At 39.2% G+C, this 17,283-nt stretch overlaps 1 protein-coding gene across 1 annotated transcript in view; it reads left to right on the forward strand.

Moving 5' to 3' along the window:
- The window catches only part of ICA1 (islet cell autoantigen 1), an 89,820-nt gene that overhangs the window by 61,175 nt on the left and 11,362 nt on the right, over nucleotides 1–17,283 (forward strand). Inside the window, exons 8-11 of the mRNA XM_065398744.1 lie at nucleotides 9,777–9,874; nucleotides 12,315–12,364; nucleotides 14,922–14,984; nucleotides 15,079–15,120. Coding sequence (XP_065254816.1) covers nucleotides 9,777–9,874; nucleotides 12,315–12,364; nucleotides 14,922–14,984; nucleotides 15,079–15,120 — 253 coding nt within the window. The remainder of the gene's footprint in view (nucleotides 1–9,776; nucleotides 9,875–12,314; nucleotides 12,365–14,921; nucleotides 14,985–15,078; nucleotides 15,121–17,283) is intronic.

Consider the following 17,283-nt stretch of genomic DNA (forward strand, 5'->3'; position numbering starts at 1 on the left):
TCACTGTAAAAATCACTGATCACTGCAATTTGGGGATTCACTAAAGAAACAGAATTTTTTTTGAAAAATCTGTCAACTGTTCAGTTAAAATTAGAGTAGTCTCTTGCCCAGTAGTCATTACACAGCAAAGAAGGCATGTAACTGCCTAATCTCATTTGCACCAAATAAATAGGGATGGGGAGAAGATGGAAGTATTTCCGTCCAGGAGGGATTTGGGGAAGTGATAGGAGAGCTGCAACAAGCAGGAAAGTCAAGAATGAATGACTTGTGACAATATAATATTGATTGAGACAGCCTAGCTTTAAAACAATTCCAGGTCAGATCCTCAATTGTGTGTGTCTCAAACGCAGAATAACCAGTTGGTCCACATTTCACTAGTCAGTCCTTGCAGCTGCACTATAGGCCCCAGAGCGGGGAGAGACTTGAGGTTAGAGCTTTACCTCACAACCCCAAAGAGCCTATAGGGATTTATGGTTGCCAATCCTCCAGGATTGTCCTGGAGTCTCCAGGAATTAAAGATTAATCTTTAATTAAAATTGTCATGTGATGAAACCTCCAGGAATACGTCCAACCAAAATTGGCAACCCTAGGTCTGCTGGTGCAACAGCTCAAAAAAATCTGATTTGCTAACCTCCACTGACCAAGGAACAGCAAAAATAAATCAAGGGCCCATTTCTGAGCCCGATTAAAGCATCATAAAGCTGCCATAATGCTAGCTTAACTAGCCGGAGGAGGAATCCATGAGTCCTCAGATACCATAAAGCTACCATAGTGGCTCCACCCCACCTCTTTCAGCCCCCGGTGCAGAAGACTGGGATCATGGCCAGCACAGCCCTATGTGATAAAGCAGTAGGCAGCGAGGCATATATAATAGCCTTGAGGCTGCTGCAAGTTGCACACGGGATCAAGTTGATCCCCAGTTAGTCCCAGGATCGGGCAGGGCATAAAGCCGCCGTTGTTTCCCCTCACTCAGCTGCCTCAAGTGCAGCTCAGGCACATCCCAGATTTGGGGGCAAAGTTTCTGATTTGGATCCCCTATTTGGTAGCAGGATTGCTAGAGAACTAGGGAAGCCTGTGCCTGGTCACGCTGCACCGAAGGTAGTTTACTAACTTCCTTTTCTTATGCTTTGAAGCAAACAAATATATTTGTTGTTGAATACTCTGACTTTTTTTCTGTTGGTATTATAGTATTTGCTCTTCTAACATAGTCTAAGAAAGTGAGATTCCTCTGCATGTATTATAAGTAACTAGCCAAATATTGTTCAGATCTCAATATATGGGACACATTTTAGATGTCATGCTGAGAGAGAACTTGGGCAGCCAACATGCTTATTTCCATGCATAAAAGATCCCTGTGGTGGAGGATGGTAGATAGGCAATGCTATTCTGATTTTACTCCTCTTCTGTGATATATTTGATTATAATTAAAATTGGATTTGGACTCAGTGACTCAAAGAAGTGTGATCTAGATGTGTGTGTGTGTGTGTGATATGAAGTCTCTTAAAACAAACTACAGCCATAAAAATGAATGTGAATATTCCACAATGTAGCATATATAGCTCTTGCCTCATAACGAGAATCCTTATAATTTGTAGAGCTGGCCTCCCATGTTGAGAAAATATGGCTCCTTGTTTTTTGCTATGACATTTTACCATGCTGAGAATGTCATGCTGATCGCTGTTCTGGGATTTTCAGCATGGAACTACATGAAGGGTTAGTGGAAATGTTTAAGAAAATAACTAAATATTTGGGATAGAAGATTAGGCTAGTTGTCTTTTAATATCAGCAATTTCTTTCTTTTGGTAGCTATTACAATGACCACTTTCCATGGTACACCAAAGTTTTTATTTAAAAAAAAATTAATATGTTATGGTTTCCTACTTTAAACAATCTGTGTTACTAAACTAATTTTACAGTTGTGGATAATGAATAGATTTTAATTTAAATCTGTAGGTCATCATATTTCATTTATTCATTTCAAGTACATGAATATTACTGAATAGTAACAATCTAGCTTTTTTTAGAAAGCTGAGTGAATGGATAATAGATTCATATCCCCATAATTTCAATAGATGGCTTCATGTTATGGCTATAGAAGACTTATCTTTCATACAAAGAATATTTCTAATATTTCAGTTTTTTCCTCTGTGCCTATATATCTTTAACGTGCACGTGTAATTTTAATAAATTTAAATTTTATATTATGTTACAAATATACATACTGTGTATATAACTGTTTTACAACAAAATGTTGTGTGCACTCGCGTGTGGGTTGTGACACAGTTAAGGCTACTATATGGCCAGATTAAAGCACAGGTACTATAGGCCCTAATGGCTATGTATATGGCTAAGTCCTCAGCTCCTGGGCTCATGTGATTACATCAGAATCCAAGTTATTTGTGTGTGTGTTGTTTTTTTTTTTAAGTTTTTAGCCTTCATGGCTGTGAAGATAGGCTTGAAAATATGAACTGAGTGTAACCAGTGTACCAATATCTGCCTGAGTCTGCAGAAAGCCTGAATCAGTAGCTCTGAGATGAGTGAACTGCCCTGTGCATCTTGATGGGGTATTAACCTCAAGACCCACTGCTCTTGAGGGCCACCACCACCATCACTCCAGAAGAGGACTGTATGTAGCAGAAGCTGCTAATGGATAAAATTTTATCTGCTAAAGAAATGCAACTTCTCCGAGAAGATGTATCCATCAGCAGCTGCATATAAAAACTTCTGTCAGCAATAACACATGAAACTTTTTCCATTGTAAAATTAAATCTGACAGATAAGTGTAGCTGCTGATGGAGAGACTGTGTATGTAAGACAGAAATTTTATCCAGTGAAGACTGCTTCTGTCAGCTATTCATTTGATGCATAAATTTTGGAATAATGATAAACAGCTAAAAATGACCATAAATCCTGTTGTTGTGTTTTTAAATCTACACATTGCACCAGATCTACTCAAGATTAATCTCCATGCCAATTTTTGTGTAGAAAAACAACGATCCTTTAAAAAAACACAAATTGATACTAACACTTTTAAGCTACAGTTATATTTTGTGAAATTAAACTGAACAAGTGCTAATTAGAAAATTCAAAGGGAATAAAAACTAACAGTGTGTGCAATTTTGAGTTTGAAAGGCCACTTACATGTAGAAAGAACTAGGAATTTATACCCTGTAAACCAGTTTCCAAACACACACTGTGGAATTATGATCAAGAACCTCCATAATTTAAAATACATATAAGTATGAAGAATCACTGTAATTCTTAAATCTGGTGCTTGCTACTATGCCATCAAGTCACTTTTCTCATTTTGAAGCCCTGTCCTGAAAAACACATGTTGCTTAGCTTTAGTCACACAAGTAGTCCCATACACTTCACTGGGACTACTTGCATAAGTTAAATTAAGCATAAATATTTGTAGGATCAGGACCTTACTTTAGGACATTATTTGAAAACAAACATTGTTTTCTTAAATGTAATATTTTAGTTAAATATAGACTGTCATTGGAAAATTAGCAATATTACTGTACAGTGGAAATTACTATTTATGTTTGGAAGTTTTAATTAATATATTAATGAGTATTCATGTATTAGGCTTACCTCAGCAAAGAGCCTCTGAAATGCCTGTTGGGATTGTTTCTGGAAAGAAAACATTGTCTTTGGAGATGCTTGCCAAGCTCTGTTAATGAAAAGCAACCCATTTGTTTTCTTTGCTTCAGGGTGTATTCTGAGAGTAGTGTAATTGTGCGATTGCAGCTGTATTTCCTGACTCTTAGTTTTATGCTTGATGAAAGATGATTATTAATGTTTAAAGACTCCATGCATCCTGGAGAGATCTGTTTGCTACAGTATTATTCAAGGGAATGGGCTGATTGAGTGTATAGAACGTTAAGGTTGCACTAACCTGAACAATTTTACTCGATAACAAATGTGTCAGAATACGCATCAGTTGCTTCTTTTTATGAATGAAGCTCATTTCTATATCCTTTAATTGTTTCTTTCTTGCCATAGTTACTTTAATATTTCATTAATTCCTGTTTGTGTTTTTTTGGTAGTATAATTCCTAACTTCCTGAATTGCTCACAGGGGTCTGGAAGTAGTGTGGGTCCTGAACTGGGGAAACAGAAGACCTGGATTCCAAGCTCTGCCACTAACTCACATAACTTCTCTGTGTATCTGTAAAGTGGGGATGATGCTACTGACTGACTGCTTAGAGCTCTTTGAGATCTCTGGCTGTAAAAGCACCATATAGGGATTATTATATTCGGCTGTCTTTTTCTTACGTATGTCATCCCTCCTGATTCCTATTTACTATCCCATATTTTACTCAGTGTTTAATTTATAATGAAAGAGGAGCCAGGGCTCGAGCAATTTTTTTACATTCATAACCGATGCAGCAAGCCCACAGGTGCCGGGGTGATGAGGCGCTGATTTTACTCACTAGGTGGGATGGTGAAAATGGTGGTCCTAGCATATCATGTTACCCCCATGGGGCACTTCGTACTTTACATTCATCTGCACTAGGAATTTTTGTAGCCATTTTTCAGCACTGGTGCCATCAATCAGCTATAAAAAGCAGGTTGCAGACCTTTTTACAACTTTGCCATTGAAACCGTGTTGAGTTAGCGAACACAGAGGTAAAAATGCCGGTAGCCTGGCTTTGGTAAAGCTTACACCTTTTATAACACTGGTGTTGAAAAGTGTATAACAATTTCCTAGTGAGAAGGTCATTATTTTGGACAGTAGGACTGGGAGGGCATACTTTCCCTGGCCCTCTGCCAATTTGACAGCTGTCCCTCACACTGAGTGGGGGAAAGAAATAAGGGTGGGTGGATATACGGCTAATTCTCATTCAGCTGCTAATATAAACCCATTCAATTTTTTTTTTTAATTTATTGGGGAAAAAGAAGGAAACCACAGTGGGACAAAAGCGCCTTTCATGGTCTAGCAACAGATGTCCCATAATTGTCTCATTGGGTGGGTCTTCATCGTGGAATTATATGAAATGATTGGCACCTGGGTCTGAGCATCAGGGTTTATGTAGGTCAGGTATGAGCAGCCACACTGCAAAGCCATACTCGAGTTACTGTGTCGTCACTGGTGCTGTGCTAACCAGTGTGTGTACCTAGGGCATGTGGGGGCAGATCCTGTGGTTTTTTGTGCTGTAGTAAGATGATCTGCTCTATGGTTCTTTCCTGGTGAATTGTGAGAGAACTTGTCTGTCCTTCTGGACACGTGGGGGGAATCGTGGGAAGGCACTGAAGGACTATCAGCACTAGAGTGGTTTAGCCTATGTCCTCACTGCAAAGTTGGCACTTACCAGCTCAGTGGTTAGCCTACAACCCCAAACAAGTCAGCAGACGCGAACGGTAAGCACCACCAAACTTGGCTGAGACAATTCTGTGTGTGATCAGGAGCTGGGTTAGAAGCAACACCTGAGTAAGAGTCATTTCCTATACATTTGGTTAAGGCTTCAAACATTAGTTCTTTACCCTAGGGATTGTTAAACCTATGTAACCAGCATTAAACTGGCATAAAAGAGTCCACACACAAAAACTGTACTAGTTTAACTTTTTATTTTAACATTTAAATTAAATTGGTGTGATTTCGGTGTGAAGACAAGCTCTAAGGAATGTAGTGTGTACAGGGTTACACAAAGTATATTCCTGATTTTATACTGGAGGGGTATAAATGAGGCAAGCAAGAAGATTCTGTTAATACTCTGAGAGTCGAGTTTCGGATACAGGCATACAGCTCCCAGCAAAGTCAATGGGAGCACCGCACATTCATCTAGTCAAAGCATATGATCCTATGCATATTGCTTATTCTGAACCAAATAGCTTTGGTTTAGTGTGCGCAACTCCAGTGACTTCAGTGAAGTCTACTTATTATACTATCTGTAAGGTAAGAGAGAATTCCTCGCTCCATCAAAACATAACATAACCTACCAAAGATATTTACAGAATGCCAAACACTGTTGTTTGTATACTTGTTCACAACTGCAATCACAAACTGTGGATTTACATTCAGTAAACCAAACTGTTAACCATTGTTTCTTAATTTAACTAAATTTATTTTTGTATTAAAATATTTGCTAAATTCTCTAGCCCTTTTGTCTCTTTCATAAAAAAATAAGTGCTTTTAGTGGGGAGAGAGAAAGGGGAAAATACTGAGGTATTTGCTAGCAGAGTTCAAGACAATATTTCCTAAATACCAATATAATTAAACTTGGATATTGCATTAAAATATGGCTACCATTCTTTTTTTAAATCATCATGCAGCATAATTTCCCTTTTAATTGTGGACTTTGTGCTATATTTATTTTCCTAATACAGGAAATAGTAACTTCCATTATTATTATTATTATCATTATGTTACCTTTTTCAGACACTTGTGAGCACCATTTCTGTTTGGCGTTTCCCATGGTGTGCCGATCCTGGTACCATAAAAATGTATTTCCTGAAACAGTCTGAGCACTGACGGAAAATATTAGCTTAGTATTAGAGTTTCTAAGAGGAAAACACCCGTTTAAAAAAACATTTTATGTATGTAATTTCCCCAGGGAATACTGAGGATTTTTCTTTCCACCTTTGAATCATTAAAGAGAGCCTGGGTGCTAATCTAGTATTGCAGTTACCATGTTATGGTAACCACAAACTTTTTGGAAATCAAAACAGTTAAAAAATCATAGTGTAAGTTGTATTTATTACATTCCAATAAAAGTTAAAACGAAAGACTGAATGGCTCAGGGAAATAGTATTGGAATATGGAGGGTGAGGGAGACGGTCAGGGAAAGGGGCCCTAAAAGCCCCATGTCTGGCTGGCAGAGGATTTCTCCTCTGAGAGCACTGCGGAAGACAAATGTAAGGCTGCCTCCTGAGGACCCTGCAAAAGCCCTGGCATAGGGCATATGCCACGGGTGGGCCTGGGGGAGAGAAGGGCGTGTCAGGGACAGGACCACAGCACACTGCACTGCAGAGATTCCAGGCAGTGCTGTGGCCCATGCGGCAACCTGAGGAGGCTGCTGTAACTTAGACAAGTCCTCAGGGCCTGTCAGGGGCCTCTTCAGCCTTTGGAGGAGCCGAGGATCAGTAGGATACAAAGGTGACGTACAGCCCTCTCCCCATTGTGTTCTGTGCGGTGCCTCTGAGCTGCATCTCACCAAAGCCTTTAGTCTGTTGGAACCTAGTCCTGTGCCTATTTAAGTCAATGGAAAAACTCCCACAGACTTCAGTGGTGCAAGAACTGGTCTTTGGTCACTAGTTTGAATGCAGCCCAGTCATTACCATCTGTTGTATGGTATCTGTGAAATACAAGAGTGATTTCATTCTAGGTGCCAGTGGACAAGTGTCCATTTCCGAAAACCCACAAAGCCCCTCGTAAATGGTGCTGATTAATGCCCTTTTTGGCAGTATAAGCAAAGGGGGCCCGGACTGAACTGGAAGAGGGAGTGGTCCCACTAGGTTCCATTTGCAGCACAGCATGAGAAGCTTGCACTCCTGCTGCATGTGTTCTTTTCTATTCTTTAAACACCTCGACTCTCCAGTGCAGCACTACATTCACTTCGGCTACTTTACAGAAACATAAATGTGGGATAAAGAAAACAAAAACCTTGCAAGATGTAGCTTTATGGCAAGCACATTAACTTGGTTCCTAAAACACCAAAGGTAAAATAAGTACAACTGGCTGCCTTCATATAAACATGGACCAAAATTATATAAACAGGAGCTAGAAATGCCCCCGCTGGTGAATAATCTGTTCAGGTCAGCAGGGGAGCAGTAAAAACAAACTAAACTAGATAAGTGGGAATATTTTCCACATGGCAGATCACTGGTGACTCTAACTTTCCTTTGTGATCCTGTGGGGAACTTGGAGCAAGAGCTTTCCCTGGTTCTACTATTCCAGTGACGTATGCTAGCATTTTATTAAGACTCTGGACACAAACTATAACGGTTCTCTACTCAGTGTGCTTCTCACAAAGTGTGTTCTCTCTTAGCAAAAAATAAATAAATTGGTTATCCTGAATTATCAGCAAGGCTTACAGTAAAATGAACACTTTAAAGTGCAGTTACCAGAAAAGGGACAGTAAAAGTGGCATTTACTTACCCAAAAGATCTTCTTTTGTGGGTATTCCAAATCATGATATCTGCTCCATTTGGTTTTTTGTTACATTCACATAGTGTGTTTGGCACAGCACAAGATACAAATATAAATCCTGATCCTGCAAGACACACTTCTGTCTGCACAGAGCTCTGTTGAATTCAGTGCTGTTCTGCACAGGCACAAAGATCCACTCTCACAGTTCCAAGTTTATGATCTGGGCCCAAATCTACAAAGGGACTTCGGTCTTGCAATGCTCAGCATTGCAATCTCTGACTTTTAGGACTGTTGCCAACCGGTGGAATCCACAAGCTCTGAGTTATGCACCGAGGCTCCCTATACGATTCATGGGGTTAGAGAGATGCCTAAAACTGGGGTCCACAAAAGGCAGCACACTATGTGAGGAGCTACCTAAACTAGCTGATAGCAGATACCAAGGAGAGGGATGTATCCTAAACCCCACTGGTTTTTAGGGAGTTAGGCACCTAAGTCCGGGCTGGGGGGAGCTGCCTATCTCTCCTTGGGAGCCACAGCTGGGAACCCTCTCCTGGAAGGGAAGTGCCTAAGCTGTTTCTTGCAAGAATGATGGTGGCACACACCTAACTCCACCCAAAATGGCCTGGGGATGAGGCAAGAAATAAATTTTCCTTGTGGCCAGTGACTGGAGCACTCATCTGGGATGCGGGAGACCCTCTTGCTTGATGAGGAGAAGGGGTTTGAGCATAGGTTTCTCGCATCTCAGGTGAGTGCCTGAACCACTTGGGTATGGAGTTACTCTCTCTGGCCCAATGCATATTTAATGATTAAATTATTTATATATGTGGAGTAGCTGCCACAAGAGAGAGTGAGGCAGACCCACATCAGAACATCCCAATATATACTATACTTTTAATGATCATATATGTAATCCTTGTCACTGAGTGCATAAACTGTTTGTGTATTTTTGTTTGCATGCCCACATTTGGGACTGAGATGATAAACATGAAACTCCAGGATGCTGTTTCTTACATATTTACTTTTCAGTGCACGACCGTGCTTTCAACTGACCAAATTTCCACTTTAGCCGCCTCTCAAAGTCTGCTTCAATTATAAAATAAACACCAAATAGGTTTTGATAAAGTACAGTAGCTGGAGGTCATATAGTACAAGAGTTTATCACTGAGGACACAGGTGTGGCCTTCTTATAGTCTTTGCACATGAGCTAAATTGTCAGGGTCCTGTAAATAGCTGTGCCAGAGAGAGGAGATGAAGAAGCAGTATGAAGAAAAAAATATGGCTTCATTTTATTTTTAATTCTAGCTCATCACACACACACACTCAGTGTGTGGGCTGCAAACGGAACAGATTTTTCTTAAATACGTGTTGGAAACAGAATATGAGTTTAGCAACAGCCAAGAGGCCTCCTTCAGAAATGAATGGTCAATAAAGGAAATATATAGTGAGTGGTTGCTTCTTTTCATGTTATTTATACTGTAGCTCTGCTTTAGTGAATAATCACTAAAAAAAAAAATTACCTGCAGGAATTTTCTCTCTCTGATTCAGACTAGGCTCCAATACTTTGAAAGTATTTTGCTCTCTTATGTGGACTTAGCTGGGCCAGTTTAATGTTACATGAAATAATATCATTTCCCTGAATGTCTACCATTTTCTTTTTCGTTTATGTATTGATTGTGATCTAGAGCTTACAAGATCCTGTAAATAAATTAACCGAGAGAGCAGAAAAGGAGGAGGATTTGCAGACTGCAAGCACCAAATCAGTGGAGGATCAGCAGAGTCAGTAAGTCACGTGTCCTGCATCTCAAAACAATGTATTTTTTTCATCTGTGCTGTGCTTTCCAATTCATCTTTGGGTTTGTCTGTCATGCTTATAACTGTAAATACAGGCTTACTTTATTTGAACACTAGAGATTTGGATAAATAGAGATCAAAGTGGAGGAATTCCTGTAATACTGCAGTGTATAGATCAGATCCCCAGCCAAGGAGCCAAGCACAAAAGTTCTGTCGTAAACTAAAAGTGAGCAATGTAGAACAAGTACAATTAGGCCCTCGAATTAACTGCTTTCTGCTTTACTCTTTCTATTTAATAAGGGGGAAAATGCAAAACCTGAAAAATAAAGAGAAACAGTAAACAACTTATTTCAAGAAAAATGATAATATTGCGCTCCATCCTTTGTCCCTTTCATGCCCTCTTCCTTGCATCTGGGAACAGGAGCTGAATTCTTGCTTGCTGTAAGCACTGATTAGTTTTTATGATGTATACAGCGTTGGCTATTAATCCAGTACAGCAGCAGGTACTTTGCAAAGAGAACATCTAAGTGAGCTGATTCTATTGTGACTTGAGTTACCTGCGGCTCTGAGGTGAGAGGGATATATGAATGGGATGTATGTTAATCTTCGGAGCAGCTGATCAGGGGATGGGAGAACTGGAGGATGAGATGTGATCCCTCGCCTATGGAAACTTCAAGATTCAGTTGCGAGGACATACAGTGATGTAATCCTGATGCCACCTGTTGTTTTGACCATCCAAGTAAAGTACCTACATAAGGATCGGATGTCAAAAAATTAAGAACAATTTGAATGCTGGTTACTGGGTTTTGTTTGGCTGGTTTTTAGAAGTCTTTTGGAAAGACTGTTGCATTTTTAAACAAATTAAAGAATCAGAAGACATTTTCCACTAGCTAACAGGTTTTAAGTGAGTCCTATTTGGGGGTTTAACAGGTTAGAAAGGACTGAAGAAGGAACTTCTGGAATAAGGAAAAGAATATTAGGAATGAACTACTTAGTACGTAGTACGTAGTCCTGTCTTGAGTGCAGAGGACTGGACTAGATGACCTCTCGAGGTCCCTTCCAGTCCTACACTTCTATGATTATTCCGTGAAGCTTACCCCACCCCACCCCAATTCAGAGCTTGTGCCTAGAAACTTCCTCAGTCCCCATATTGCCTGCATTCCTGCTACAGTTTAAAAACAAAAGCAAAACAATACACCTATCCTGAGTGCTAGAATCATGGTTCATGCAAGAGGTCTGCTTTGATACTAGACATAGTATTGTAGATCTTGCCAGAAAACACATCAGCTATCATGTAATGGGCACACTTGCTTGTGTCATGGCTTTTCACAAACCTCTGTAACAGAGAAGAAAGAACAGTTTCCCTCTCCCTCATTTTCTTCCTTAAAACAAAAATATTAATTACCATTTCTAAGGCTTGAGAAAAAATAAATATAAATCCCCATGGAATCACAATATATTTTAAATATCTGACTTGTTTGCAGGGTGGAATTGAACTCACTACCTTGATTAATGAACTTACATTACTCTTATCAGGTCATTTATTCTTCTGGTACTCAACTATGAGACCATTGGTTAAGTCAGTAACACAACCCTTTTACCTTTCAGCATTTGATGGCTGTTGAATTTTACCTTATGTTGTGAACACAGGTTAAATTAGCATGCTGGGGTTTTTTGTTTTGTTTTTAAATAATCTTAGAGCTTGTCTACACACACAAATTGTACTGCTTTTACTATACCAGTATATAGTTAAAGCAATGCAACCCCCACTACTGTGGATTCAGTTATATTAGGAATATATAGATAGCTATATAGATAACTGCATTCATTTGGTTAAATACACCACTAATCAAAATGGTTAAACCAGTATAAAAATTGTGTGTAGACCAGATCTTACGTTGCTTGTTCATATCATCAGCACCGTTGATTCATTCTTTCCAAATCTGTGTTAACACTGAGGTGGATGTAACTTGACTGGAGTCAGTGGACTTGCACGAGGAGTGAATCTGGCCCATACTATTTAATTGCTGCCATAGATCGAGAATGCAAAATGTTTTGATGGGGGATGGTTATAGCTCCTTAGTGATAAGTGGACAAAACAAAATCTGGATGCACAGAATCCAATTGTATATTGTCCATTACAGATTTTTAGGTAGATAAAAATGGGACTTAAGCCACTTGACAGTTTCTCTTCAACCCAGTTTAATCTTTAATAGGTTTTGCAGACAAAATATTAGAAGGCAACAATTTACCAGCATACTTGGGAAGTAAAGGGATTAATGTAAATTACTGTTTTATTGCTACTGATGTAATGCTATTATGGTACAACTGAAGAAGGAAAGGTATCCAAAGTTTTTCTACCTTTTACAAGATGTATGACACTAAAACATAGAAGTGTGCTCTGAATTTTTTTCACTCTCCAATTTAAGGTTGATTTCACTAGATGAGGAAAACCACAGCAAGGAACTGACCTATTCAGGTATTATTGTATATCCTAATGTTTCTCAGTTGTGGTGATCTATGTAATGTATATATTACTTTCCGCAAGCTACTTCATAGCAATTCATAGAATTAAGCAGAGAAGGGACCATTACATCATCCAGTCTGAATTCTAGCCTGCTGATTTTAAAATGTTTATCCCTGGTAGATGTAGTTTACTCAGGCCCAGATCTTCAGAGGTATTCAGGCACCTAACTCCCATTGAAATCACATCACCATTGATGTCAGTGGGCGTTAGGCACCTGAATATCTTTGAGGATCTGGGCCTAAGTTTCTGATGGACTAGATATCACTTCGTCATCCTCATATGACAGGAGTACGCAATCCTGCTTCTTTTCAAATACCAAACAGAAATATTTATTGAACACTTTTGCCTTTTCTGCTTTATTATTACCAGTTTTACCATCCTCGTCTGGCTATTCCCATTGCTAGGATTTTTGTTCCTAAGGGTACGTCTATACTTACTTCCTGGTCCGGATGTAAGCGATCGATCTTCTGGGATCGATTTATCGCGTCTTTTCTAGACGCAATAAATCGATCCCGGAAGTGCTCGCCGTCGATGCCGGTACTCCAGCTCGGCGAGAGGAGTACGCGGCATCGACGGGGGAGCCTGCCTGCAGCGTCTGGACCCGCGGTAAGTTCGGACTAAGGTACTTCGAATTCAGCTACGTTATTAACGTAGCTGAATTTGCGTACCTTAGTCCGAAGTGGGGGGTTAGTGTGGACCAGGCCTAATATACTTAGCCTCCTTTTTATTGTCCTTAGCCCTGCCAGGCATGGATTTTTTCTGTGATTTCTCTAGCTTCTGCTATCAATTTTCATAAGTTCTCATTTATAATGAGTGCTATCTAAGTAACTTTATTCCATTTGTTATATTGCTTTTTAAAATCTGTAATTGCTGCCTTCACTTTGCCACTGGTCCAGGATGGGCTTTTAGCCAAAGCTGTCATTGTTTAATTGTGGCTTTTTGGCCACCTATTAGCTCTCCCTTAAGCACTCCCATTTTCATTCAGACTTTTTCTGTTTAAATTTTTATTCCCAATACATTTTTTTTAGGCAATCACCAACTTCCAGTACAGTGACTGATTAATCTTTATCCTTCATTATGAGAGCCAAAACAATGTTACCTCGTGTTGGGTGCAATACCTTTTGTGTTAGAAAATGTGTATACTTTTTGTAAACTTTGATGATGATTTACATGCTGGAGGTCCCATGCAGCAAGCAGTATCTCCCACATTGAAGTCCCCCATAATATTTTTTCTTTTTGACACCTTACGGATAGGTACTTAAGGAGTAACTGCTCCTCCTCTTTCCCCCGCCGCCACACCCCCTAGCCAGGCCAGAAGCTGGAGTTGGGCCGCCCAGGGAGCCTGAGCCACTTTGGAGAGCCCCGGACCCTCCACCTGCCCTGGGCAGAGGGCTGGCAGGCCCTAGAGCAGCCCCTGGCCCATGTTCATACCCTCCTGGTGACTTTTTACTGTTTATTTTATCAATTTGTTCCCAAACCTCCCCTATTGACACCTCAATCTGGGACAGTTCCTCAGATTTGTCAGGTAAAAAGGATGGCTCAGGTGTGGGAATCTCCCTCACATCCTCAACCCTGAAGATCGATGCAAGGATTCATTTAGCTTCTCCCCAGGAACCTTGTCTTCCCTGTGTACTCCTTTAGCACCTTGATCATCCAGTGGCCCCACTGATTGTTTGGAAGGCTTCCTGCTTATGATGTACTTAAAAATTGTTTTGCTTTTAGTTTTTGTGTCTTTTGATAGTTGCTCTTTAAAGTCTTTTTCGCATGCCTAATTATACTTTTACTCTTGCCTTGCTAGAGTTTATGCTCCTTTCTATTTTCCTCAGTAGGATTTGACTTGCAATTTTTAAAGGATGCCTTTTTGCTTCTAACAGCATCTTTTAGACTGCTATTTAGCCATGGTGGCATTTTTTTGGTTCTCTAACTGTTTTTTCTTGGGAGGAGGGGGCAGTGGGATATATTTAGTTTGAACCTCTATTACGGTGTTTTTAAATAGTTTTCATGCAGCTTGCAGGCATTTCACTCTTCTGACTGTTCCTTTTCGTTTCCGTTTAAGTCGCTTCCTCATTTTTGTGAAATTCCCTCTTTGAAGTTAAATGCTAGTTCTTCTTTAGTATTTCCCTCGCTCCTAGGATGTTGAATTTAATTACATTATGGTCACTATTACCAAGAGGTTCAGCTACATTCACCTCTTGGACTAGATCCTGTGCTCCACTTAGGGTAAAATCAAGAATTGTTTCTCCCCTTGTGAGTTCCAGAACTAGCTGCTCCAAGGATCAGTCATTAATGGTGTCTAGAAATTTTATCTCTGCATCCCATCCTGAGGTGACATGTACCCAATCAATATGGGGATAGTTGAAATCCCCCATTATTATTGCTATTTCTATTTTTGTAGCCTCTCTATATCTCCCTGGGCATTCAAAATCATCACCACCATCCTGGTCAGGTGATCGATAGTATATACCTACTGCTGAACTTGGTTTGACTTGCTTCATGTGTTTGGTTGCAGCTGAAGATGGGAAGGACATCCTTTCTGCCTTAGGAGGAAGCTTTGACTATAAAGAGAATTCAGGTAACCTAGGTAACTTTACAATTTATAACTATTGATTACATAAGGAGTCAATGAATGACTAATATTTTTTTGTGCTTTGCTTTTTAACCACTAGGTGCCATAGATGATTTATTAGACCTGAAACCTGAAGAAAGTGGTACGTGAAATTCATGCATGTCTATTATATCAGTTTTCCAAAAGCAAAACACCAAAAATATTTTTAATCTTATCTTTTTCTAAATGAGATCATCCACCTACAGTATTTAAATATTGTTAAAGAACTTCAACTCTGCATACGTAATTTGTGGGCACTAAATCTGATATTGAAATAAAAAGTAAACCCTATTGAGTGCAATAGGATTTACAATACTTCAATTTATTTGCCAAAAAATATAATTGTCTTGCTGGCAAAAGATGTAATTCATATTTATTTCAGTGGGGCTAATGTTATGCACATTACAGTGTCATTCCCATCCTTCCCATAATGTTTAATAGTCCTGTCTTTTATTCTTCTTTGCTTTTTATGCCCACCTTGTCATTATAGTTGGTACTGACTCTATAGCTACTATAATTTTTTTGGAAATATGGCAGATATCAGTACCAGAAACAACTGATTTGAGTGCCTTTAAAAACTTAAAAGAACTGTTGAGTTCTCTGACCCTCCCTGTTAATTAAAACAGATATGCTGTTCTCATTTATACACGGGAGAACAATCTATAATATATACCCTCTACTTGTATCCTCTGCTGGTTAGACTAGTGTCAGCACTAAGGGATGAGTAGTATTCACTGTTCTTTCCCAACTGTGCTGTTTTAGCCTGTCTTTTTCTCCTACCCTCACTTGCGTTTAAGAAGGTCCCAACTAATGATAATGACACCCTTTATTTACCGCACTATCTTATGAAAATGCAGTAACACTTCATGCAACAGTTTCATTTGCTCCTAATTTACTTATCTCAGAAGACCACACAGTCTTTTGTGACTCAAAAACATTATGTAGCTGAGTCAGATAGATTGGCAAATATATTTTAGGCTATCTGAGGAGGAGCCTATGAAGTATAGAATTCCAAATGGGAAGGAGTGGATGCAGATATCTACACTTTAGTTAAGACAACGGAACTGTCTAGGGGAAAAAAGTTTTTCAACTAAAACTTAGTTTTTGCCAAAAATGCAGATTCGGTTTGAACAAAATATGTTGCAAATTTGTTTTGAATTTGCTGAATTGTTTTTGTAAAAAAAAAAGTTGTTTTGACATTTTTGAAACGAAGATTTTTTGATTCAAAATGACTTTTCATTTTGAAAGTTCTGTTTTATGCTTCAAAAATTTTAAGAAGCTCAAAATGAAACAATTCATTTCAAGTTGAACAAAATGTTGCATTTTGGGTCTAAATGAATTTTATTATTTTTTGGGTTTGCGGAAAATTTCAAAAAATTTCATTTTCAGGTCAATCCAAAAGTAATTTCTGGAATTGCCAGAAAATTGAAAAAAATAGTTATTTGCACAGCTCTGTTTTTGAAGTGCTGATGGAAATATTATCCAGGGCCATGGAGATGCTGACATAGTGATGATTCCTCAGTCATATGTGTAATATAGAGAGCCCCAGACTCTCCATGTATAAACTGTTAGACATGGTGAGTTTTTGTTTTGTGGCTTAATATTGTGTCCCTCTTGTGCCTGGTAGTGGCCTTTTTCTCTCTTTCCTTTTTCCACCACTTCCACCATCTTCTATGTCGAACATTCCTACTGGAGTCACAGGTAAGGCCTGGTCTATGTACAGGTTTTGAACCAATTTAACAATTTCTGAAAGACTTAAAGCTGTACAATCCTTAGCATGGAGGCGGTTATGCTGGTATAAAGGTGCTTATGGTGGTATACCTTATTCCTCTAATTTTATGAGAATAATATCTACTGGTATAAACACCTTGATACCTGTACAACTGTGAGGCGGGATTTTAACGCTTTAACTCTACCGGTATAGTTAAAGTGGCACAATTTTTGTGTGTGTACACAAGTCCTAATTCGCCTTCTGTGTTGTTTAACCCTCATGTTGCAGTTCTTTCAAGCCACATTATTCTTCTCTCTCCTTTTTTTTTTAAATACCTTACAGAATGGTTCTAAAGGACACATACATGTTACGTGTATTCAAACAGACAAAAATGAAATGTGATGGCAGGATTTTTTTAAATGTGGTGTTTAAACATTTCCAGGGCTCAGAGCTGTGTGTGCAGGCAAGGAAAGGATATGGTGGGAAAATGGGCAGCGGAGCAGAAATGGTGGATAGGAAGCAAAGGAGAAAAACAAAAAGCAAAACAAATATGAA

This window comes from Emys orbicularis, chromosome 2 (genome assembly GCF_028017835.1).
Source record: "Emys orbicularis isolate rEmyOrb1 chromosome 2, rEmyOrb1.hap1, whole genome shotgun sequence".
Lineage (NCBI taxonomy): Eukaryota > Metazoa > Chordata > Testudines > Emydidae > Emys > Emys orbicularis.